This window comes from Oryzias latipes, chromosome 12, assembly GCF_002234675.1.
Source record: "Oryzias latipes chromosome 12, ASM223467v1".
NCBI classification, from domain to species: Eukaryota; Metazoa; Chordata; class Actinopteri; order Beloniformes; family Adrianichthyidae; genus Oryzias; species Oryzias latipes.
The window spans coordinates 26,882,227-26,907,402 of NC_019870.2; the positions used below are offsets into that span (position 1 = coordinate 26,882,227).

The following is a 25,176-nucleotide window of genomic DNA, read 5'->3' on the forward strand; positions in this document are numbered from 1 at the left end:
TTGATCAGCGAGGATCTGCTGGATTTGTTCACATAGGGATGTGGCGGCGCGCATGCGAGGGCGGCAGCGGGGTACCTGGCTGGAGATGAGGTCCTCACACACGGACAGAGCCATCTGGATGGCGTTGGGTTTGTGCGTTACAGAGATGGCGGTCAGCTTGAACTTGTCCCTGCCGTAGACCTGGTTGGCCTGAGTCACGGCGTCTTTGAAGACCTGCTCGTACCTCTTCTGGCTCAGGACGGCCCCGATGTTCACGATCTTGGGCTCGCAGCCGGCCCGCGCGAAGGAGCACGAGAAGAGCGCGGCCAACAGAAAGAGGCGCATCTTGTGGAGCAGACGGCGCAGCGCAGCCCGGCCGCTTTTGTCGGAGGGGCTCGGCTCACACAGAACAAGGCGGACTAGATCCAGGTGGGCGGTGAGCGCGAGGGAGGGGAGGACGAGAAGGTAAAAGAAAACCAGGATAGAAAACGACAGCACTGCGGAGGAATGCGCGTGATCATGTCATGGACAGCTGGGACGTCCAACCGCCTTCTGCGCCCCCCCACTTTTTTCTCTGCCCGGACCCCTCCAAGTCAGACCCTCCCCGGTGGTGACGGTTCCGGTGTGTCGGTCCGGAGGCTGTTCCCCCACTCTGAGCGCCGCTGTCCTTGGTGCTGACAGCTGTGACGCGCGCCGCGGTAGTGCTGCGCGCTCCCGCTGCTCTGCGCGCGCGGTGCCGGAACTGCAGTGTGACAGCATCAAAGATTTGGGATTAAACACGTGCACAGTGCTCCATGCGCGTGACACATTTACGTAGACTCGATTATTTTGTGTGTCTTCAAAGAGAGCGACACCTTCAAATGGTGCTGGCCCGCGCGCGCCGCTTTGAACTGTTTGAAGTGCGCTGCCTCGCGCTTTCTATCAACACAGGACGCGCGCTGCCCATCCATCAATCATCTGCAGGCGCGTCAGCGCGCGGTTACGCGCTGAAAGTGGAGCGCGCATCTGAGTTTCTGCGGGGACTAAAATCACCCCCTCCGGTTACCATGGAAACAAGCTTTTTTACAACAAGCGCGAGCTCCAAGGGGCTCTTCACGCGCCTGAAGAATGAGCACGAGCCGACGGCGAGCTCTCTGCAGATCCAGCACGCTCACTCACACACGCGCGCGCACACACAAACACATAATAATGACACAAACAAAAACAAAGAGGACAGAAACTGCCTCCTGGTATCAATTTCTTTCCTCATTATTCCGTGAATCAGGAATCTGAACTCCAAATAGAGAACATGTATGCTTGATTCTGACAGCAGAGGATGAGGAAACCAACCTGCTGGGGGGGAAAAACTCGTGAGATTTCTGCAAGAATGACCTGAAACAACTGCAGCTCAGACTTACTCCCATAGATCTGGTCCTTAATCATCCCCATGATGCTTCCACCTTCAGTAAAGATGAGAACTCTGTCTCCACCCTGAGAACCAGAGCATCACTGACACTGAGAAAACCAGTGGAGGACAAAGTGGGGCAATGACAAGCAGAATCATGTTCATTTGATGTTCCTCGGGATGTTGTACTGTTCCACCTGCTTTACGCCCACAGGTGAAAATGAGTAGTTGTGCTGCAATTTCAGTCTGTGACAGTGGATGTGAGCATTTACCACTTAATCAAAACCATTTTTAATTATTCCATTGGGATCAGTGATGCTTCATCAATCTTCAGTCTTCCTGAAAGTTTGAAAGTCTGTCTCTGTTGTGTCTCCATTCTGTCACAGATGAGTTTCACAAAGACGTGTTACTCTCTGCCTTACTGAGAACAGTTCAAACCTGCTTCTATATTTGACTTGCTCCAACAATTGAATAATTGATGGCTCTCAGTAAGATTAGGTCATCATGCTCCACCCTCTCCACAGATTCCTTGTGATCTATTTTGCAAAAAACTTTTTTACCATTTCAAACAGAATATCTGGCCTTTGGCTGTTGAAGGAGAAGAAGGACTCAAAGCATCACAGTATTTGTCTGCACAAACAGCAGAGCTTCACAAACATACTGCTGTTCAGTCAAAAGTAAAAACTGGCTGACGTTGCTTCTCTTTTTGCTTTTTATGAAACGTTTTGTGGAGTTTCCTGCACTGCAAGAACAACTCCTCTAAGAAACATAGATGTGTTTAAATCAGAGCTGCTCATTCATGATCGACCACTCTGCCTGTTTTCCAGCTCTCCCTGCATTGCTTGCTGCGGATTACCTGCACAAGGTGTGTTTATTCAATCAGAATGTGGGACATCTGATTGAACTGATCAGCAGCTAGCAGGGCTTGGACATTTGGAAAACAGTCACGGTAGTGGATATGAGGAACAGGATTGAGCAGCCCTGGTTTCAATAACAATCAAGCAAAAAACACAAATATAATAAAACTAATCTGCCAAGAAGGCAAAAGTTCTAAAGACCCCTTCAATGAACATTTTTGATGGTTTTTTTGTAGCGTTTTTCTGATGATGGAGGACAATAATAAAGAAAATGAAGCTCAGAGTTACATTTCTCAGTATTTTTTATTCAAATCATTGTGAATTAGGAGAAGACGATACAATACAAGCTTCCTGCTCCGCTCCATTCTGATGAACCCACTCTCAGACAAAGAGATCCATGAACGTCTTTGTTTTCCTTGTCTGACCTGGAACCTGGATCAAAACTGTACATCTGGATGGCTCCAATATTACTCAACATTTTTGTTTCACTGGTAATGTTAGGCTGGGGTTCTGAGGGCTGTAAACTAGCAAGAAAGAGTGTAAGCAAAGGCATGATGGGAGGTCAGGGAAGGCTTAGTCCAGCCAACAGTCCCACCCACAACATAGAGGTGAATTTCTGATGAACTACTGCCGCTCTGCAGAAACTATGTCTAACAAACCGACACAGGTTTTTTTTAACAGAATAGAATAGAAACAGCCTAATCATAATGAAAAGACCAATGGGAACTCTAAAAATAGATCAAAAGATGATTGGAGTGGATCATTAAATAATTGTAGAAACTGCATAAACATTTGAATTCTTTAGATCAAGTAAAATGTAGAAATTTCTCTCATTTTCTTTGATATCCTAAATGCAAATGTCAGATAAAAGTGTCATGCTTAAAACAGGAAAAAAGCTAAAACTCTGTCAGATACAGTTAATTATACAGTTAATTAGTGTTAGCATTAGAGAATGGAGAAAACCTTAAATCTTCTTTTTTTTTGATTAGAGTTCAATTTTTTTAAATTTGAAGTGATTTTTGTCTAATACTGCAGACTGGAAAATCAAATCTGTAAATTAGATGACTACTTTTACTCAGCATGTCATGTGACATACAATGAACCTCTTCTGAGCCTTTTATCTGCTGGGTGGAAGATGACAGCGGAGTCATCATGGGGAGGGTTTTGGACGGCGGCGCTCCTCTGGAGCAAAGTGAAAGAGAAGTTCCCGTCACTGTAGAATCTGTGGAAGTTACTGAGCAGAGTAATGTTGTTAACCAGAGCACTCAGTGATTAGCCTCCCAGCCTGAGCGTGACTGCCACAACCAGTTTGGGCCCAGTGGCATGAAGGCTGATCATTGGATGAGTCCTCCTGCGCCTCCCTTCCAGCCCACTTCCTCCCCCTCACACATCAAGGAAGCTGGACCGATCTCTGTGTGGTTACGTAACACGCCGGCTTGTTTGTCCACTCCACCGAGAAAGCGGGAACTCTCCAGCTCGCTCGGGTCAGAATTCAGGCAGCTGCTCACAGAGACGACTGTCGGCTGCAGCGCGTACGGACCTGCACACACTCCACAACACGCTCAGAGTGTGCGCCCACTCAGAGGAGGACTCATTCCACCCACGGTCTTATGCAGAGTCAGGGAGGGCTGCGTTGTAATTTGGTGGGGGTGTCAGTAGCTTTTCCCGATGAAGTAAACAGCCCCTGTTCTGCAGCACAGCAACATGACACTGCCGCCCTCGTGCTTCACGAGTAAAAACCAGTTCTGAAGCTTGCAACCCCCCACCACCAAACATGACTAATAAAGTCAACACTAACGTCTTGCTTCCACTGAACCACAAAGGATGGAAGAACCCCATTTCACCTCATTGACTCTACCCAGGAGGGGTCAGAAAGAAAGGTTTGAAGTCCATAATCTGGACTTCAGGAAGCCCTGAGAACACTGGGATTGATAAGGATAGATTTGTAAAACGTTATTGTGGACAGGAGGACATTTCTTTTTCCATATAGCAATAAAAATGAGATTGATTGCATCCATTCCAACGCGTCCACTGTCTGACCCATGAACGTGTTGGTTTTCCTCGTCTCAGCTGGAATCTGCATCTAAACCGTACGGCCGGATGGCTCTGATGTTGCTCGCCCTTTTTGTTGCAGTGTTAGCTTGGGGGTGTGAGCGGTTGTAAGCTAGCGGGAGAGAGTATAAACAAAGGGATGATGAGAAGGCTTACTCCCGTCCACAACTCAGAGGAAAAGTTTTGATTAACTCCTGCCGCACTTCAGATACTAAGCCTGCCCTCACTTCCCATCATCCATCTGTATGTACGCTTTCCCACTTGCTTACAGTCCCATCACGCAGTAAGCTACAGATTTGAATAAAGAAATACTCAGAAATGCAATTTTGAGCCTAATTTTCTTTAAATATCCATCATGAGAAAAATGCTACAAGTACATCTTAAAGGAGTGGGTCTTTATGTAATACTCCTCGTAATGCAAAGTAATATATAAATGTGGCTTTTAATTATTTTTTTAATAGTTATTACCTATGTATGCATTAACTAACATTAACAAAGGGACCCTTAGTGTAAAGTGACGTTTTTCGGCAACACAATGTAATTGTTTTGTTTAACTTTGGAAACTTAACACAAAAAAGCGTAAAGAGAACGTGAAGGAATCCAAAAACTCCAACAAAATTGACTCTATTTTGCAGCTAAACTTTGTCGTATTCTCTTAAAAATCCTTGACATAATCTCTGAAAATGCTGCAGTTTTTTTGTTTTTTATTTTACTCTATTTTTAACATTTCCAAATAAGTATCAAAATGTTTTTGACACACATTACTCAGTTTTCCAAACATCTGAAAACTCACATTTTTTTTTTCCTTTTTAAACTGCTGTTTTAACTGTTAACTTATTTTGTGTTTTGTGGAGTTTTGTTGTTGTATTTTTGCTTTTACATTTTTTGTGCTGTGAGGCGACCTTGAGTGTCCAGAAAGGCGCCATATAAATAAAATGTATTTGTATTACCATTATTATTATTAACTTTCAACACCTAAAGACTGAATTAGTTTATATCATCATATTACCACACATGCTCTTTATACTGAATGAAAATACTTGGAAGATTTTCAAATCAGTAAACCCTGGCAGCAGCAGTTCACATCCATTAAAGGCTGCACGTGAGTACGTTTCATAAAATAAAGCACAAAGACAGAGCTGTCCCTCCTGCAAACTTTGGAATCCTGTGTGTCTGCAGCAGCATGCAGCTTCTGACTCAAACCAAAGCAGAAGATGTAAAGATTACAAGAATGATGAGTTAAATTCCCTCTACAGAGAATCCTTCTATAACTGAATGCTGCTGCTGCTGCTGCTGTGGTGGAAAGAAAAGTCCTGACAGAGACAATGATGCGAGCGAAGCGCCTGAAGGAAACATGCAGATGGATGCCCGCCTGACTCTGATGTGTTTCTTATGTTGTGTGAACTCCTCGCATAAATTATGGAAGCCACACTTTTTCTGCTCTTGTCCTGATGCAGAGCTGAAGTGCTCAGGCTGCAGGGAGTGCAGGTCTGCATCTGAAATTCGGGTTTGATTTATTTTTTTTTTTTTTTTTTTTTTTTCTTTTCTCTTTTTTAACTTGTTCTGTCCAACAGCTGAGCAAACAGATTAGAGCTGAAGGCTTTTTGTGTTGGACAGGTTTTACTATCACAAAAAGAGGTTATATAGCTTCAAGAAACTAGAGTGTAGATTTGTATAAACCCCTTTTTGTCGTATTATTTTTTATTTATTTGTTACATTTAGTGTGTGTGGGGAGGGAGAGGGGAAGAATGTGAGGGGAGGGTGGAAGAGAGTAAAAGGAAGAAAGGTGAAAAGGTGGGGGATACAAGCACTGATTTGACTAAGTTATTAATTTAAGCTGTAACAATTATACCAGATCTGCTGGAAAGACGAATGTTACATCAAAGGTGAAAATCTGACACTAAGATGAGCGAGAAAAAAAACTGTCCATCAATACACTGTAGGTAAGGAGGAGGGATGAAGCAGACAGGGAGCAGTGTGGAGTGTGCACGTGCACGTGGGGGTGGAGATACATGCATGCTGCCGACGTGAACCGTGTGTTCATAAAGGGAGCCAGATCCTACCCAGCCAGACCAGCCAGACCAGGAGAGGGGAGGAGAGCCCCCCAGGCCAGAAGCCCCCCCAGCATCCGGACCCAGGCAGCCCGGGAGGGGAGGAGGAGGGGACCGCCCACCCCACCAGCCAGGCACAGAGAGGGCCCCCCTACAGGGGCCCCCCCAATGCCCAGAGGCACAAGCGAACCCAGTGTCCGGCCCCCAGGCCACAAGACAGGAGCGCTTAGCCGTACCAGGCGGCAGCCATGGGGGCCACCTGGCGCCGGACACCGAGACAAAGGCCAGGGACGGGTTTGATTTTTAAAAGCTGCAAAAGCTTCAGGCCCAACCAGCATGGACTACTTTTTAGTGTCAGATTAACAAAACCTTCCAGATACACATTCAGAGAGTGAGACGCTCAGTTCCTTCAGAATAAAGGTAGGGTAAAACAACAATTAATTTAATTTTTGATATAAATCTTGGTGCGGTGTCGACTGACTTTGGCAAGTATTGGCCACATAAAGACTGAGCAAATAAAGCAGAGCTTATCACACTCTATGTATTCAGAGCAACAAAAAGCTTTTTTGAATGCACACAGGCCAATGTAACCCGAAGATTTTCAAAATAAAACACCATATGCAAATACTTTTATGTAAAATATAAAAGTCATGCATTTTTCATAAATGAACAACTGCTGTTCTTACTGTCTAACGTGTCTTTGAATTCAGACGCTTCTCTTCAGTTCTTACTCTGAGCTCTGGGGTCCCGCAGGGATGGCTGCTGAGCCCTCTGCTTTATGACTGCAACTCACAGCAGCAACACAATCATTAAATCTGCACATGACAAAATTATGCTTAGACGGACATAGGACAACAGTGAGTCTGCTTGTAGAGGGGTAGGTTGTGCCAAACAACTCTGCTCTTCAGAGACCAAAGAGTTTTGGGCATGACTTCAGAAAAAAAAAAGAGATGACAGCATTTTCTATTTCAGGGTGCGCTTACATCTCCCAGGAACTGTTAACATTAGCTATGCTTAAACTGAGCTAATATTTGAAATAACCGTCTACACATACAGTAACAGAGCTCCAGTAAAGCAGAGTTAACGACTGTGGTAATATAACCCAAAATGGATTTAAGATGATAAAGGACTTAAGGACCATGCAAAATCAGCTTTTAAGTGTATTATGATGCTTAGTCCTCACAAAAGACAATCCCAAGTCTGTACTTTGATCCGTTCAGGCATTTCTAAGTATTCCTCTAAAAACCTGTCCTGTCTGCCTCTGTGCTTCTCTTTCTCGGCGTGAAACCAAACTAATGTTCACAAATGTTGACCTCTGACCTCAGTCTAGCTTCCACTGCTCTTTTCCATAACTTCATTGTGACTCATCAGTTCTAATCCTCTGTAGTTTCTCTGCACGTCTCCATCGTTCTTAAAAGTGGACACCACAACATTTCTCCTCCATTCCTCAGACAAACCTAAAACAATCTGCATTTAAAAGGCAAATAGAATATTTTAGGAGACCAGTGTGCTTTTAATTGCATTTTTAGGATGTGATAGAAAGTGTGTCCCACACAAATGCACGTAAGAAGACTGGCAGCTGAAGATGATCGTTGATGACGCAGAAGCAGGAAGAGGATCGATAACTAACAAGACTAAAAATTTGATAAAAACATTTCGTTTTTTGAGTTCAAGAACTCAGTGAAAGCAAAGAAAAATAAGGAACTATTTGATTTTAACTAAAGCTGCAAAGTTAAATGGGAGATGCAAAAAATTTTCAAATGGGTGTCCTCCAACCCTTCATGAGGAGATGCGTGCGATGGAGAAGCCAGCATTTTACCAGCGACCCCTCCCGACAGCCTGAATAGCAAATACGAATTCTCATGTTTCGACATTGTCAGGCACGGAGGTAGTAGGTTGGTGATGTGGGCTTGTTTTACAGCCACAGAATCTAAACATGCTGCACTTTTTATGTGACTTTTGACATCTTAGCTAAAAGAAGTGCAGAAATGTTAGGTTTCTGTCCGAGAGACAAACAACAACGCTGCAGTAAGCTCTGAGTCTTTATTTTTCCAGAGAAAAAAAAAATATTCTGCTAAACCTCTGGACATTGATCACTGGCTGCAATATGCTCTGTATCTGCGAGGTTTGTTGTCATCATTACTGCATTCAGTAATGCAGCTTTCAGGGAGTTTGGCACCGTCAGTTTTCTGGGTTCCGCTGCGGCTCCATGAACCTCACGCTGCTCTGCGTTCTTTTGAGCTCCACAGGAGTTCTCGATGTTTCATCAGGTTTTGTGCTGAAGGGAACTCCTTCATCTGAGGAGACGGTCCATCCTGACCTGGGGGCGGTCTGGCCCGTCAGAAGTCCAGGGCGTCATTCTGGTACTGCAGCGTCGGGCTGTTCTCACTGTAGAACTGCTTGTACCAGAGCCTGTGCTTCCGGATGGTGGAGTCCTCTTTCACCAGGAGAGGGTTGGAGATGTACTTCTTATTGTTCCAGATCATCACGTCTCGCTCAAACTGCCCAGGGAGAGAAAAACACAGCAGTTCAGAATAAAAAAATGTGACTTAAACATTGGAGAAGAGGATCCTCTGTAGGAAAGCAGCCCTGACAGATACACGACAAGGAGCGTCCTACACCATGAAATATTCCTATTTTATCTGCAGGGAACCGGCGTCCAGTGCTGCTGATTAAATGTCACCAACCAGAAACTGCTGCTGACATCTGACATTTACATGTGTGTGGGGGGTGGGGGTGTCAGGGGCTAATTTCAGAGTGCAGATAGCATCCTGAAGCTCTGTTTTTCAACCAGTGTGCCGCCAAAGATGGTCAGATGTGGCATGGAATATTATTCAATCACACATCATTAGTCTAAAAACCATTTACCTGTCACAGGAGCGGACAGACGGCTTTTCCGATTGCAGCAGGTTTTATTAGTTCAGCTAAAAGTCTACAAATTTAAATCAAAGTCAGGCAGGCAGGGGTCAATAACAAGCATGGGAGCATCAGTAAAGAAAAAAGAAGGTCTGGATACAACACTTGGTAATGCAGGCAGAGTGGCACAAACAATACTTTACACTGAGTGAGGCTCAGTACAGTGCTCAAAGAACTATGAGTGATTTAATTCAATTCAATTCAATTTTGTTTGTATAGCCCAAATTCACAACAACAGTCGTCTTGATGGGCTTCGTATCGTTAATATTGGAAATGAAAGTCAGGTGTGTGGTCTCCAGGAACTGTGCACTGGGGTTTCTGGGAGATGTAGTGTGTGACCAGAGGGGGAGGCAGCGCTCAGACTTCTGACATTACCATTGCCTGGATATCAGCTCTGTGTTAATCCAACAGAACGAGGTTTTACACTGAGCAGTTAGGAATATGAAAGATAATAAAATACCTTTTTATTTGTGTTTATTTGATTTCTATTTAAAACACTTTGATTACAAAAAGACAGTATTTTCTTAATACAGAAAACCCAGTTACCTCTTTTGTCAGTTGGTGGTGCGTTGGTGGTTTCATCAAGGATATAATGGACAATAAATAAGGTTGTTTCTGTTTGATCAAAAGTTTCAATCATTTCAAAATGAAATCGAATTACCGGTATTCTTGTATTTAGTTTCTGTTTTTGAACAAGCGACTGTTTGCGTTTCTTCAACCTCATTATCAGCTTTTCGGAGAACTATTAGCACTTTCTGTGTGACAGCAGAGTCTCACTTCTGCTGAGGAGCAACAGCTTTGCAGAGCAGCAACACAGTGAGAGAGAAGGACGAGAAAGTTTGAAAAAACTCAGTTACAACCACATTACAACAACATCTCTCATATATCTGGGTTCTGTAAATGTTTTTTTACTTCATTTTTCAATGGTTCAAATAGACCAATCACATAAAATATTATCTTGAACAATTTTATAAAACATTCGTTTCTGAAAGAATTATTCAAAATTAATAGTCTTAAAAAAGCGCGAAGCGATATGTGAACAAGAGTTTTTAGCGCGGCAAACTTGCATGAACCCACGTTTACTGCATTTGCAAACGTAACCGAACGTTTACATGGACTTTTCATTGGCTGTGGCCACTTGAGCGTGCATTGAACAAGGGTGGCGTGAACGAGGGCGGCGTGGACAGAGCTTCACTCACATACACATGGAAGGGGGTTGACCTGTACAGGTTTTCGGGTTGTGGAAAGGAGCGGCTGCATCTTAAAGGCAACACGTGTTTGACTTGGAGTTCCTCGTACGACCACCTTTAGTGATGTCATGACAATGGAACGTACCATTGTCGTGCCTGTGGTAAGAGTATTGTGAAGTACTTGTAATGGTAATGTAAGTTACAGGCACTTATGATGTACGGGTGATACTGTTGTACGTTGCCCTATTGGGTCTTTACTGACTGCGTGCACGCATGAGGTGTGGAGGTGATACATGAGTGACCACACAAACTACGCACTCATTGTCTAATTTCCTCATTTGTCAGTCAGGTTGTATGGAAGAGACGCACACTAAACACGTGAACAGCAATAACGAGCTCCTTGCAAAGTCTTCAGGGAGTTTAAAAAAGTGCCTTTCTACAAGTTCACTACAGCCTCTGGGTATGACGGCCATGGGTCATGCCCACTGGAATACATTGTGTCTCCACAGGCTCACATCGATACGAGAGAAGGAATGAGGGAAGCACCCAGGAGCAGAGAGGAGGAGGAGGCAGAGGGTTCCAGGGAAAACAGGAACTTTAATAAACAAAACTAAGCTAAACTAAACTAAACCAAAAACCACTGCAGCAGGTAGGCAAACTTGAAACACTAGAATTACAAAACACAGGAACTCAGGATACGTCAAACTATACATGCAGGACTGACGAGACACAGGACAGATAGGGAAAAGGTAAAACTCGAAACCAACACAAAACAGGAAATCCTACAAAATAAAACAGGAAGTAACTCAAACCAAGACAGAACAACAAAAAAAAAAAAACACAAAGGCAAAGACACAGAATGTTATGGAGCAGCACAGGAGGAAGGGAAAGACAAGACTTAAATACATACAGAGAAGACAAGACACAGGTGAACACAATCAGGACAGATGGGGACCAAAAGTAAAACTCCAATACAACACAAAACAGCAAACCCTACAAAATAAAACAGCAAGTGAACTCAAAACATCACAGAAAAAAAATAACCAAAACACAAAGGGAAATAAGCTGAAACCGTGACACACATGGTGGTCTATGACTTTTACCCGCAGACAGCCAGTATCCACCCACAGGGGCAGTTGTGACTATAAGACTAAAGCAAGTTTCTCAAAGCTCTGTGTACTTAGCATGCATCCTATGCCGGTCATCAACTTTTCTCCGATTGGTTCAGTTAAGACTGAGATGTGGGTTTGATGAATCTCATTCATTCTTCAGAATATTTGCTTTTAATAAGAGAACTGCTGGCGGTTAAGATGGCTCTTGAAGAGTGGCCTCATTGGCTAGAGGGGGCTGTGCATCCCTTCGTAGTGTGGACTGATCATAAGAACCTGGAGTACATCTGCACAGCAAAGCAACTCAACTCTCGGCAGGCCAGTTGGTCCTTGTTTTTTGACAGGTTCAAGTTCTCTCTGTCCTACAGACCTGGCAGCAAGAACCACAAGCCTGATGCTCTCTCGCCAGTACCAAAAGGAGGGTGTCCTTGACCGTGAAGTGACCCCATCCTACCTCACGCCATTGTGCTGGGAACAACCCACTGGCCTTTGGAATAAAAGGTGAAGGCTTCTGTAAGAGACAAGTCTGCTGTCTCTGCGGGATGCCCTGCTGTTTGTTTGTTTGTCCCTTCAAGTCTCCGCCCCCAGGTACTGAAATGGGGACACTCGTCCCATCTGGCGTGCCACCCAGGTGCTACTAGGACTCCCTTTTTGGTGGCACAACGATTTTGGTGGCCTTCCATGTCCTCGGACATTGGGGCCTTTGTTGCTTCGTGTCCCGTTTGTGACTTCCAGCTGGACTCCTTCAGCCTCTACCTGTGCCTTCTCTACCCTGGCCCCAAATAGCCATGGACTTCATTACCGGGCTCCCCAATTCCAGAGGTAAAACTGTCATCCTGACTATTATGGACCGGTTCTCCAAGTTAGTCCACGCTGTTCCTCTGCTGTTCCTCAGCTAGAGAGCTAGCTTTGGTTGTGTCTAGACACGTTTTCCGTCTGCATGGCCTACCGAGGGACATTGTGTCCGATAGAGGTCCACAATTCGTGTCTAGTTTTTGGAAGGAGTTCTGCAGGCTGTTGGGGTCAGGGTCAGTCTGAGCTCGGGCTGCCATTCTCATACCAACGGCCAGGTAGAGCGCTGCAACCAGGACCTTGAGACCACACTGTGTGCCATGTGTTCCAACAACCCCAGTACATGGTTCAATCAATTACCTTGGGTGGAGTACGCTCATAACTCCTTGATAAATTCCTCTGGGTTCTCTCCGTTCCAGGCTGCTTATGGATACCAGCCACCTCTCTTCCCTCACCAGGAGTAGTGGGCATCTACGTCTGGTCCAGCAGCCTTTGTACGGCGTTGTCTACGCACCCGAAGGACATTCAGGAACCAGCTGTTGAGGAACCAGGAGAGGTTCACGGCTGTGGCTAATCGTAGACGAACCCCTCCCCCAGAGTACAAGGTGGGAGACAGGGTCTGGCTGAACACTAAGGACATTCCTCTCAAGGGTGGCTCCAAAAAACTGCATCCTCGCTTCATCGGTCAGTTCACCATCAGCAGGATCATCAACCCTTTGGCCGTGAAGGTGGATCTTCACCCAGTGTTTCATCCCAGTGTTTCATGTGAGCAAGCTGAAGCCTGAGAGATTAAGTTCTCTCCATGCAGCGTCGGGGTTCCTCCCCGTTTCGTGGAAGGGGGTCCGGCATACACTTTCAAGTCTCTTCTCGCCTCTTGGAGGGTAGGCCGTGGCATCCAGTACCTGGTGGATTGGTAAGGTTATGGTCCGGCTGATTGCCAGTGGGGGTTCCTGCACGTCACATCTTGGACAAGGACGTGATCTCCCAGTTCCATCGGGATCATCCTGACCAGCCTTGTCGTCAGGCTACAAGACGGGGGGGGTTAAGTTACAGTTTTTGTTACAGTCTGTCAGTTTCCTTTTGTTTTTGTGTGTGTAGATTGGCTGTGGCTCCTGGAGGACTCTTCTTCCTCTCCTGTCATTCCTGAAGTGCGCACAGCTGCTTGCATTTAGTTAATTGGTTTCTTGTATTATTTAAGCTCACCTGTTTCAGCAGTCTGTGTCGCAGTGTAGTTTCTGTTTGTCCACTATGTTCCTGGTTTGCTTGACTTGGTTCATTGGAGAGGACTCCTTAGTTATATTAAATAATTCTCCTCACTTCACTTGCTTCTCTGTTCCTGCATTTGGGTCACCTTGATTCCCCGTAACAAGGTGGAGGTTAAGGTCAGCTATAGGATCGCTCACGTTCTCCATGACAACCTTTGGTTAGTTCGTTTTGAATCAGTGATTCTGTGATCGACACATATGGTCTTTAAATCAGTTCTGTGAGCGTCTACACGCTTCTTTTATCTACGCTGACAAAGGCAAGGGAACAAACCAGGATGAGATTATCGGACTATGTCAAATGTTTGACTTATCCTGGATATCCCAGTATTACTTTGATGAAAACCTATGTGGATCCACCAGATCTAGCACCCTGTAGCCTCTGGACCAGGAGAAACCAGGTTCTGCTACAGTGAAAGCCACCTGTTTCAGCAGCAGGCAGAGCAGGAAAACACACAGAGGACGTTGGATCTGGAGCTCCAGGGTTGGGCAGCACTGTGCTCCGAGGATACAAGGAAAGAATATATACTACTGCACCTGCATGCACTCTCCCCTGAGGATGAATTTGGGCACCACAGCTGGGATGTTGGCCTGGTAGTAGATGGTGTGAGTGGAGCACTGTAGAAGCGGCTCTACGGGAGTCACAGACTGCAGCATCATCCCCCGGCCCAGGAACGGGTGTTTGAAATCCAGAAACACTAAACTTGGGCCCACCTGGAGGTGTGAAACCACAGCAGGTTCAGCCAGGTACTGCACATCACCAAACATTCATTAGGGTTGATTAAAAATGTCCTTAAGTTGCAGAACATCAGTAAAAAGTTATTGAAGTAACAGCTTTCCACATGTGAACAGAAAAAAACAGACACCACACCTGTGATGAGTCTATAGCCTGACATTGTTCTGCAGGACAATCTGATCTCCAACTTCTATTTTGACTGGAAAGTTTTTCTTTTTTCAAATGTTTTCAGCCAAGTTAAGCTGCAGAGGACAGCATCTTTGATGTGTCATCATTATGAACTGCTTCAACTTTCAGCAGTTTTGGAGAGAAACAGATTGAAGACTTTACAAATCTGTGATGACCCTGACATGAATAGAACAGAGTCTTCATCAATCCAAGTTTCATAGTTGGAGTGTTTGAGAGACAAAAGGCAGGTCAACACGTCACGCGTGACGTCACCGACCACACTCCAGCGTCTCTGAACTGAAATTCAAAAGAATAAAATAATGATTATCTCACATTATATGTGATTCATCAACTTAGTTAAAGGACATTTTTTTCTAAAGGGTTTTATTTCATTCTTCTTTGGAATGCCTTTACGTTCAGCAGAGGTATTTGAAAAAGAACAATTAAGAATTTATGTAAAATAATACCTGCAGTGCCAAATAGATGATAATGTGCCTATTGTACTCATTTGACATATTTAGGGGAAGAGTAAAGGTCTGGTAAATGGAAAATTCAAAAAATATTTTATTTTAAGGTTCAGAGTTATAATATAAATTAATCAAAGATGACTTGGTGAAACCACTTATCTATTCTAAGATGTTTTGGATAATGTTTTTTTTATGTTTTCTATTTTTTAGCCAATAACCAACAAAAAAATGGTTTAAAACAATATTTGTCATATTTTCATGTTTTTAATTAGTGGCTCCTGAACTCTCTTTATTTCTGGTAAAACAGGCTTCATGTGTCACTCTGCCCTTCAGTGGGGACATCGTTGGTTTCCATTAAAGCTTTTCAAGGACAAAATTTCAAACTCCAAAGTTACTTTAGATTTCATGACTGATTTTTTGCTGCATCATTTCTCCCTTTTAGAATCCTGAGGATGCTAGACTGTTCCAGTTTCCCTTGTGTGTTGACTTTTCGTCCCTTTAATTCCTAATCAACCACCAAACTGTCAGCGCCGCGCCGCTCTGTACCTGGCGAGCCACCACAGAGGAGTTGAAGGTGGAGGTGGGACATCACCACCTCTTGTTTCCATGGTGACGGACAGACTGACAGATGAGGTAAGACGGGAATCACTACGGACCACAATGTTTGCAGATGACACTGTGATCTGTAGTGAAGGTCGGGGCAGGCGGAGGGACATCTAAATAGTTGGAGGTTTGCTCTGGAAAGGACCAGAACGTAGATGAAAGAATCTCAAGACGAACAGTGAGGTCACATGGAGCAGAGGTGGAGAAGGTGGAAGACTTTAAGTTTTTAGGGCGAATAGTTCGGAACAACAGGGAGTTTGGGAAAAAGGTTAAGAAGCATGTGATATCCGGTTGGAACAGGTGGAGGAAGGTTTCAGGTGTGATGGGTGACTAAAGAGTGTCATCAAGACTGAAAGGAAAGATGTGGCAGACTGTGGTGAGAGCAGCCATGTTGTTGGTTTAGAGCCTCTGATGCAGAGACAGGAGGCAGAGCTGGAGACAGCAGAGGTGAAGATGCTAAGGTTGTCTTTGGTAACAGAATAGATCAGGAATGAATCCATCAGAGGAACAGATCATGGAAGATGTTCTGGAGATGAATGGAGGAGATGGAGATGTTCGGAGATGTTGAGAGGAGGAACAGGGATGCTGAGGTTGGAGCTACCAGATAAGAGGTCTAGAGGAAGACTGTACCTGGCGAGCCACCACATCCATATCCATCAGACTGCAGTGACACCCGAACAGAGTCATGCTGTGCTTCAGGTTCATCTCTGAGCAGTGCTTCTCGGGTTTGTTTGCCTCCCACTCCACCTTCAGCAGACAGGGACACACTGAGGTTTACACACACATCAGGCTCAGAGATGACAACAATCAGAGATGACTAAATCACATTACTGATTATTATACACTTAAAAATCTGACAATTTGTCTTTATTCTTCACCAGCATTTTAGAAAAGAAGAAATTAGGTTTGAATCCTTTTTTGAAATCGATTTTTAGTTTGATTCAGGAAGAGAAGCTGTCACCTTACACCACCCAGAAAGTGGAGGAACAAAATGAGGACAGTGATTAGTGTTTTTTAACCAGAATGGAGTAAAAACAGAGTAATTTCAGAGGAAAAAAAGAAGAAAAACCTATAAAGAAAAATGAAGCAAAGCTAACTGCTGATGCCAGTTATTTTTTTTTACACATGAAAGCTACTACAGAAAAGTCATGACTGAAGATGAAGAAATGATTCAACATGAAAAAAAGAAGAGTTGAATGCAAAAAAATGTACATTTTTAGCCACCATGTTAGATTCTTACAGTTTAAAAGAGCTTCAATTGAAATATTTTTTACGTCTCAGTTCATGTTCTGTTTTACTTCTTAGTTTGAATTTTAGTCTGAAAACTAAGACTCAAGATAAGAAATAAACTAAGACAAACACTCAGATTTTCTTTGTGTTCATGTTTAATGCTTCAGTTTCTATCTTGGTTTAATTTATAACCACAAGGGGGCACAATCCAGAGCTTTTGGGTGACGATCCCAAGCAGAAGGAAAAGTCAGGAAAGGCCTCCAATGAAAAACCAAAGCCAAATGCAAATGATAAACAGAACTTTCAGACTACATCTGTCGGGTCAACAACCATCAGTGGTTCTGTTGACCTTCAGGGTTCTGGTAAAAACTGAACAGCTGTTGGTGGAAGAAGGAGAGGAGGACGGAGTGTCTGTAGAAAGAAGAGGAGAAACTTTGAATGTAGGAACTCTGACAGGAAAACTAGAGAGTTTATCTAGATGGATCTGGATCTCCTGTGAGTTGAAGAGACCAGATGGAAAGAGATCAAAGCTTCTGGATTTGATCAGGATGTGGATGGAAAGAGGAACGGAGGAGAGATCCTGAAGGAGTTTGATAAGAATGTTCTGGAGGTGAAGAGAGGGAGATGGGTCTGAAGCTGGAAGTTGAAGGTGAAATGTTGAATGTTGTCTGTTAGGATGTGAGCTGGAGGAGGAGGAGAAATGATCCAGGGTTCCTCTGAAGGGGACGGGGGGGGATTGAGCTGACATGTGGATGAAGGAAACAGATGGGATAAAATGATGGTTAACTTTGATGTTCAGGCCGGGAATGCAGGTGGATGTTGTATCTGAAAGAGATCAATAACAGAAAAATTGTGTCCAGGGAAAGTGGAGCCAGACAGCAGATGATGGTGGTGTAGGAGAACAAAGCCGATGAGTCATCAAGGAAGTTGGAATGGAGGAGGAATCACTACAGTTTAGAGGATAAGAGGTCTAGAGGAAGACTTCAGAGGAGGTGGATGGTGTGAGAGAGGAAGATGCAGAGGAAGGGATTAGAAATAGGTGAATAATTTGCTGTCCCATCCCCCAAAACAGTAGAAATGCAAAGAAAACAATCCTCCTTAAACACCAATATGTTTATTTTAATTTTTGTAGATGAAAAGGAATTTCACCTTCCAGTCATGTCGTAAAAACTCGCACACTTTGCTGTTGATGTAACGCAGGTCCCAGGCACCAACGGCGCCCGGCCCGTGCACGTGGGATAGGTGAGCCACATCTCCGGCGTTTTCAGCAACTTCCTGTGTGTACGAAAAACAACGAGGTTCATCATGAAACTTCTTCTGAAGGCCTGAAGTCATTTTAACATTTTCAGGCTGTTTCACCCTTGTGCCATCTTGTGGGGTTATCCACCATGACAAAGGTGGATAAAGGTGGAAAGATTTCATGTCATCCATGGACACCAGTGAAGATCACAGTTCATTGAAGAAAAAAGGTTCAGCGCACTGTCTAGTCGGGTCCAGATGACCCAACTCCCAATGGTAAAGTGCCTAGGATAGCACAAGGGTTACAAACCCGATCCAATCAAAGTTTTGGTGTTTTTAACATGTTCTTGTGGCATTTTCTGATGATGGAGAACATAGATTAAGAAAATTAAGCTTAAAATTGTATTTCTGAGTATTTCTTTATTCAAAGCGTTGTGAAACAGGAGGTGATACAAAAATGCAGTTGGAAAAGGCTTGCAAGTGTGACGTACAAGTTACTAAAGTGGGCCACAACCTTCCTGCTCTGCTCCATTCTGATGGATCCACTGTCAGACAAATAGATCCATGAACATCTTTGTTTTCCTCGTCTGAGCTGGAACCTGGATCAGAACTTTACAACTGGACAGCTCCAATAGTGTTTACCATTTTTGTTACACTGCTAATGTTACGTTAGAGGAGTTAGAGGCTATAAGCTAGCAAAAGAATGTAAACAGATGGGTGACTGCAGAAACTTTTTCCTCAAAAATGACAGGTTTTCTTTTATTTTGGCTAAAAACAGCATATTCATTGTTAAAAGAACACTGGGAACGCTTTGAAAAATGGATCAAAATATGATTGGAATGGGACTTTAAACAGTTGCAGTGCACTTAGCCTCACACCATCACACTACCAACTCCGTGCTTGGCTGTTTCTCTGTTGTTTAGAAAGTCCAGAGAGTTTGTCTTCTGTTTCATCCAGATGTTCCTTTTTGTATCTTGTTGCTCAGCAATGTCTTTATCCAAACTCTCCCACCTATCCATGTTTGTCCAGAAGTTTCTTTCTTACAGCTGGATCCTGAACTCTGACCTTTACGGAGTCATAGGAGGACTGCCCTTCTTTCCTAAATCTGCTTCTTTGTTGACCTCTAGGGTGAGTCCTCAAAGCGTTCTTGGGGTCATTTGTTATAAAGTGAAAAGTTTTCCACTGTTCGTGGTTTTCTCCATCTATGGATGATGGAGATCTAGGATTTCAGTCCCGAAGGGTCCAACTGACCCTTCAGGCCGCCCCCAGGCTAAAACACACACCCACTCTCTCCGTGGAGCTAGCAGTGATCAGCAAAACGCTTTCCTTTTAAATCCCCAATCAGTACATCCATCTTTGCAAAAGTTGGGATGTTGTTTGTTTTCTTAGATGAAACGCAGACACGCTGCCGAGTCCAGCTCTAAGCTGACGTCATGAAATGGGCGGCACCCACAAGGAGCGAAAAGGCGGAGCCTCAGAAATCGAGTCGTCTTACTTCTGGGTAGATACAGATGCTTTAATCACCAAAAACTTAGAGGGGCTGACCTGGATGTGAGCGCTTATGAAGTGTTCGACTCTCCCGCGGTACACCAATGAGCCGTTGGAGATCTCTTCCTGCTCAGGAACAATCCACGTGGGTTCTTCCCCGTCACAGTGGAACCACACCAGGATCTGGTTGTTCAGCTCGCAGGAGATCCAGGAGCGCACTTTGGCAGACTCTGGGACTGAAGGACAGAAATCCAGGACTGAATATTCCAGGAACCAAAAGTCCAACTTCACAGTGAAAGCGCTAGAAAATGTTCTTTAAGCAGTTTGATGAAGCACAGGATGCAGTCGTCGTCATCATCATCATCATCATCTCTTCTCCTTACCTTTTTTTGAATAAGGAATCTTCACACACTTTCCATCGCCCCCATTAAACTGCCATCCATGGAACGGGCACTCTAAGCAGTTCCCTGACACCTGCCCCCCCACTGCCAGGTTGGCGCCCAGGTGGGGACAATAGGCGTCCAGCACATAGGCCTTCCCGTCCTCGCCACGAAACACGGCCAGCTGTTGACCTGCAGCACAATAACACAAGGAAAACAGCTGCAGATTGAGTCTTTTCTCATTTTTTAATACATTTTTAGTTTTTACCCTAAAACTGTCATCTTATTTCTAACCTGCATTTCTCAATAATTGACTGCAGTTTTAATGGACAATAATGTTTTTCTATCCTATTTTGGTCATTTTTATTTCAAAGAACCATTTGAGAAACCAAAAAATATGATTTCTTAACAGCAAATTTCATATATTTGAAAACTTTTTTCCGCGGTTTTATGTTTTTCATCAATTTAGTTATTTGGCTCTTTAGCAACCCACCAAAATAAAATCAACGAGAATATTTTTTAACGACTTATTGCCTTGAGTGATTAATAACCATCAATGATTTTAAAATGTGATCTGCCTGCTGATCAGGCAGTTGAAGGGTTAACACAGTTCACACAAGCAAAACATTCAATATACTTTTGAACAATAGAGGGCAGCAATGTTCCAAAAAAATCGTATTTCTCCTCACTTTAATTTATCATGACTCGTTTTTTTTATATTTTGCCATAAAAGAAAAGCAGGTTTTAATGACTGGAGGTGTAATCAAGCTCTTGTGTAACTGCAGGTCTTCCAGGCCGTACAGACATGCAAACTGGATTGAGAAACCACACCTGAACGTCTCCGCCCACTATTTGACTACAGCCAAGCAGCTCAGAGTCAGCACAACCTCAGCCCCTCCAAATGTATCAGAGCTGCCCTGCATTGTGACGGGGCAGAACGTGACCCGGCCCAACAACACAACACTGCTCTGGCACATCCAGCTGATTACAGATGCTGGAAACAAAGAAAATCGGTTCACAGTGTTGATCATAACACCAGCGAAGCATGAGGCAAGAGGGAAGAAAAAGCAGAAAGATGTCCTTCTTAAAGAGAACAGAACTGCTTTACCAAATACACAATCAACCAATAAATCTCTCATAAATATATAAAAAGATCATGAAATTGTGAAAAAACCTGCACACTGATTTTAAATTAGCCATTATATTATTCAATATATTTCATTTTGCTTTAAAAACCTGTTTACTATTTTAAAACAGCATTTTAAAATATTCCTTTTAATCATGTTGAATTTTTTCAGAAACTCTGATTCAAACTCAATATTTTCCAACTTATCTTTTTCTTTTATTTCACATTGCTGTTTTTCAGAATGACTTATTTATTCCATGATGACCTTTTTCAGCAGAATGAGTCTGTCTGTCAATCAATGAAAGTGGGTGGGATCTAAACACTCATTGGCTGATCCCTGGAAATCAACTCATATTCCTCGATACCCACTCAGCGGTGTGCCAGTCAGAGAGATGACATATTTCAGCGATATCTGCACGGCTTTGCTGACATCAGAGGATCAAATAGAGACAAACTATCTGTCTGCTGCAGAAGATGCAAACATGGACAACTCTGTTTTTGTAGTTTGACGGTTTGTGTGGACCAAACCACAGAGGAGCTCTGGTCGTCCACATCTTGAAGTCCCCCGTTGAAACACTACGGACTCTCGTTCTCACGCCATTCACTCAGAGCGGGTTGATAAAAGAACCAGTCTCTATTCATTTGAAGGAAACTTTTTTAATTATTACTTTTCCGGCGAACTGAGCAACACGCCCTTAACTTGCCCTCACACACACACTCACTCTTGCGCTGCGGCCATCATCAAGCCCTAGTTTCACTGCAGGAGCTGAAGCAGAGACTCTCTGGGATGATCTCATGAACTCAAACATGGAAACATTGTTATCATGTGGAACTATTCAAAATAAATAAACCTGATGTCTCAACAATCTCCATGTGGATTGTGCATCCATGCACTGTAAGTGAGACAAACAAAGACACCGCTCCATGTGGCTATCAGGCTAAATATGTTAGCGGTAGCTCCACCCACACGCGGCATGGTGCGTTCATGGAACTCCAGTTCATAGAAGTTTAGTGGAACTCCAACAGCCACCCAGCCTAACTTAGACCACTACCATATTTTCACAAGAAAATGAAAACCGCCGAACCGACCACAAAATCACCCGAATTATGCACACTCCCCCAAAGCCATTTTTATCCGCAAATTTAGAACCAAAACTGCCCAATTTCTGGCAACACTGTGAATGTGTGTAAAGTTATTGTGTTGTGTGTAAAGTTAATGTGTTGTGTTGTGAGTTAATGTGTTGTGTGTTAAGTTAATGTGTTGTGTGTAAAGTTAATGTGTTGTGTTGTGACCCTTCTGGGCCACCGTAGAGCACGCTCAAATAGAAATGAAGCTGGGGCTCCATCATCTGCACAAACAGGAGCCAACACTGAGGAGTCTGGAAGAGGAAGGACCTCATCCATCTCTACATCATCTCGTGCTGATGAAGAGGAGCGTCTTCGTAAAAGTGGCCTGATTTTGGGAAATTGTTGTCTTTTTTTAAAATCTACAAAAAATTACATGATGTGGACCTTAAACTGAAATTGATTTGTAGTTTAGTTTTAAGAAACTGTGAAGCTTCATCCGGTTTTTTTCACATATTTCCTTCAAACAGAAAGTTTATTTAGAAGTTTTAGCGATCACTCGTCATTCAGTAAAGAGCGACATTCTGATAGACATTTAGTTTAGGTTTTTTTCCCAACTCTAATATTACAAAAGTTCTCAGATGTGAGATTTAACTGTGCGGTAAGAATGCAGGTAAGGAGCAAAGCCTTACCTACCAAGAATGGAGACACTTTTGACCTCGGCCTTCCGCAGCATGAAGGAGTCCAGCACTCGGTACCAGCCGTTGGGGTACACCGGGGGCAGCTGTCCGACCTTCCTCCTGCGGCGGGCCTCGTTGGCCGCCTGCGCCTTGGAGCGGCCCGTCGCGGGCAGGTATCCCACGTCATCGGACGTGCGGAGCAGCACCAGCGGGCAGAAGAGCAGCCGGTACAGCCAGTGCAGGGCGAGGAGGGAGAGTCCTCCGGTGATGCAGAGGAGAGCCCGGCTCGTGGCGCTCCGTGACAGGCGCAGGCGCAGTCCGCCGCCCGCGGGCTCCTGCGGCTCTGCGCCGTCTGGAGTGAGGAGCGCAGCCGCTGCCACCCCCAGAACCACTGCGGCCTTCGTCCAGGACATCATCATGCCCTCTGCGTTCGGTCCAAACTCTCGGTCTGCTTTGAACTCTGCTGCTCTCAGCATCTGACGCTTCTGCGCAGACTGACACATCTCTGCAAGTCTTCTTATTAACTAACCCACGGATGCCCCACCCAAAACATCAGAGGGTGGGGCGTGTTCGAACCCCAGCTTTGTTGGCTTCTTATCTTTTGAGATAATTCCTCTGATCATTTGGCTGCGCAACATGCTTTAACCATCACACGTCCTCTGCCATGCCTAGTGCTTATTCTAAACTGGCTTCTCGTTTATCTCATAATCCAAATACTCTTGTGGACTTTCACAGACATTCAACACATCTCAGTTTATGTTTGTCACCATAACCCCACCTGCTCTCTTAGATCCTTGTCCTTCATCTGCTTCCCCATACTCAGGTTGGCTGTGGCGTTGAAGCCATGCTCATGGTGCCCAAAGTGTGCCAAGAAATATCTCCCACACCATGACACCACCACCACCAGCCTCAACTAGTCATTCAAAGGCAGAGTGGAACCACGTTAAACTGAAGGAGGTTAGAAAATGAGTCTCACCTGGAACTTTTTTAAGAAACCAAAATGGTTTCTACAAAACCCTTTAGACCCAAAACCATCTTAAAAACTAGACAAGAAGCCCAAATATGGCAATGTTTTTCACATAAGTTTCTTCACTAAAATCATTGTCAGACTTTTTAAGTGGTAAGTGAACAAAATAATATGTTTGTAGTGTGGAGGAAAATATTTTCAAATCTCAAATCTCTGTTTCAGAAAGTTACTCATTATCAGGAAACCCTTGACACCTTTTCTGAAAACGAGTGCATCTTTTATTGCAAACCAGAAAAAAATGGCTGTTTGCCAATTTGAAATTGACCAAGGAAAACAGAGTTAATTTTTATTGATCCACAAACAAGTTTACATTTTTAGACTCAATCCCAGCTGTTTCCAGCCCAACAACCCCACCTTCTGATTCACCCGCATGGATTTTTATGATGATGACCACAGTTGTGCAATAAAGATCAGTCCTTGCAAGAATGATGTGATAACCTTAAAAAATAAAGATTTCACTTTTAGTGTTTACATAATCATCATTTGCTTACATGCTATAATCACCATAATATGATTGTCTCAGTTCTATATTTCAGTAAGAAAACAATGACGTTAAAAGTTCCGACTATACAAGATATGGTGTTCATGTTCTGCTCGATTGAACGACCCATGTTATAAACTCTGGCCACCAATAAAACCAGACTGGATATGAAGGCAGAACTCTTTGCGCTGTGACAGACGGTCTTCTCCTTCTGCAGAAGTCTAACAAAGACCATTCTCATCTCCTGTGTTCTTTGTTGGGGAAAAGTCATAACCCTGACAGTCAATAAATTCCACAAAGGTCTGAACCTCATGTTCAGACAGATTTGAATGCATGCTTAGCAGCAAGAGTGACTGTTTTAAATCCAGTTTGGTTCCCACAAGCTCGTCTTGGCCCAGCTCATATACCTCCAGGCAGAAAAGACTCAAGTCTTCCAGAAAAACATTCCTTCTTTGGAACTATACAGTTAGGTTTTTGGAAGAACAATCTGCTCGAGTGTCTGTAAAAAAAAATGTTACAAACCAAATGCAGCAAAACCACAAGCTAATTATCTGACAACCTATGCTGTCAGCTTATCATCCCTATGTTTACACTCTCTCCTGCTAGCTTACAGCACCTCACAATTAATGAGAGACTTTTGGCCGATTTTTATTTTTCTGTGTTTGATGTGGAGTTTGCATCACAATTTACTGTGTTAGAAGCTGAATTGTCCCAATGGTTATTCAAAAAGCTTAACAAAACACTGCAAACATTACAAAAACAATTTAAAATGTTATTTATTAAACAGAGAACTAAAACAGTTGCAACAGGTAAAGGAGTCTCCCAGTAAATCTCTGGAGTCGCTCTTTGCAGGGATGGCTGCTGAGCCCTCTGCTTTATGACTGCAACTCACAG

General features: G+C 43.8%; 3 protein-coding genes across 15 annotated transcripts in view; all 3 read right to left on the bottom strand.

The window, feature by feature from the left end:
• LOC101169874 (glutamate receptor ionotropic, NMDA 1) overlaps window positions 1-849 on the bottom strand; it is a 37,445-nt gene extending 36,596 nt beyond the window's left edge. For 4 of the 11 annotated variants that reach the window (XM_023960490.1, XM_023960492.1, XM_023960489.1 and 1 more), the window contains exon 1: window positions 76-846. In XM_023960490.1, coding sequence (XP_023816258.1) covers window positions 76-324 — 249 coding nt within the window. In that variant the 5' untranslated portion in view covers window positions 325-846. Of the gene's footprint in view, window positions 1-75 lie in introns of all 11 variants that reach the window. The other 7 variants (XM_023960498.1, XM_023960497.1, XM_023960496.1 and 4 more) reach the window with 3 other exon arrangements.
• Window positions 850-6,566: 5,717 nt separating this feature from the next.
• The window catches only part of LOC105358384 (cholesterol 7-desaturase), a 37,582-nt gene continuing 18,972 nt past the window's right edge, over window positions 6,567-25,176 (bottom strand). The window contains exon 8 of the transcript XR_002874315.1: window positions 6,567-8,403. The gene's annotated coding sequence lies outside the window, so the exon portion shown is untranslated. The remainder of the gene's footprint in view (window positions 8,404-25,176) is intronic.
• Window positions 8,353-23,331, bottom strand: LOC101170113 (cholesterol 7-desaturase-like). Of its 3 annotated transcripts, XM_023960955.1 has the most exons (7): window positions 22,791-23,326; window positions 19,907-20,095; window positions 19,581-19,759; window positions 17,946-18,071; window positions 16,197-16,313; window positions 14,130-14,306; window positions 8,353-8,824 (listed from the first exon to the last, which is right to left on the bottom strand). In XM_023960955.1, exons 1-7 carry the CDS (start codon window positions 23,275-23,277, stop codon window positions 8,663-8,665), a joined length of 1,437 nt encoding a protein of 478 aa, XP_023816723.1. In that variant the 5' UTR covers window positions 23,278-23,326; the 3' UTR covers window positions 8,353-8,662. The 3 variants fall into 3 exon arrangements, with proteins under 3 accessions (XP_023816723.1, XP_023816726.1, XP_023816724.1); XM_023960958.1 differs by lacking the exon at window positions 14,130-14,306 and having other exon boundaries at window positions 22,791-23,331; XM_023960956.1 differs by lacking the exon at window positions 17,946-18,071 and having other exon boundaries at window positions 22,791-23,327.

Excerpts from the sequence above, each read along its gene's own strand:
- LOC101170113 (XM_023960955.1), bottom strand. The coding sequence starts at position 23,277 with ATGTGTCAGTCTGCGCAGAAGCGTCAGATGCTGAGAGCAGCAGAGTTC. Across the intron at positions 20,096-22,790 it reads CAAAAGTGTCTCCATTCTTG|GTCAACAGCTGGCCGTGTTT; the intron begins GTAGGTAAGGCT and ends ATTGTGCTGCAG. Across the intron at positions 8,825-14,129 it reads TCAGGGGAGAGTGCATGCAG|TTTGAGCGAGACGTGATGAT; the intron begins GTGCAGTAGTAT and ends CTCCCTGGGCAG.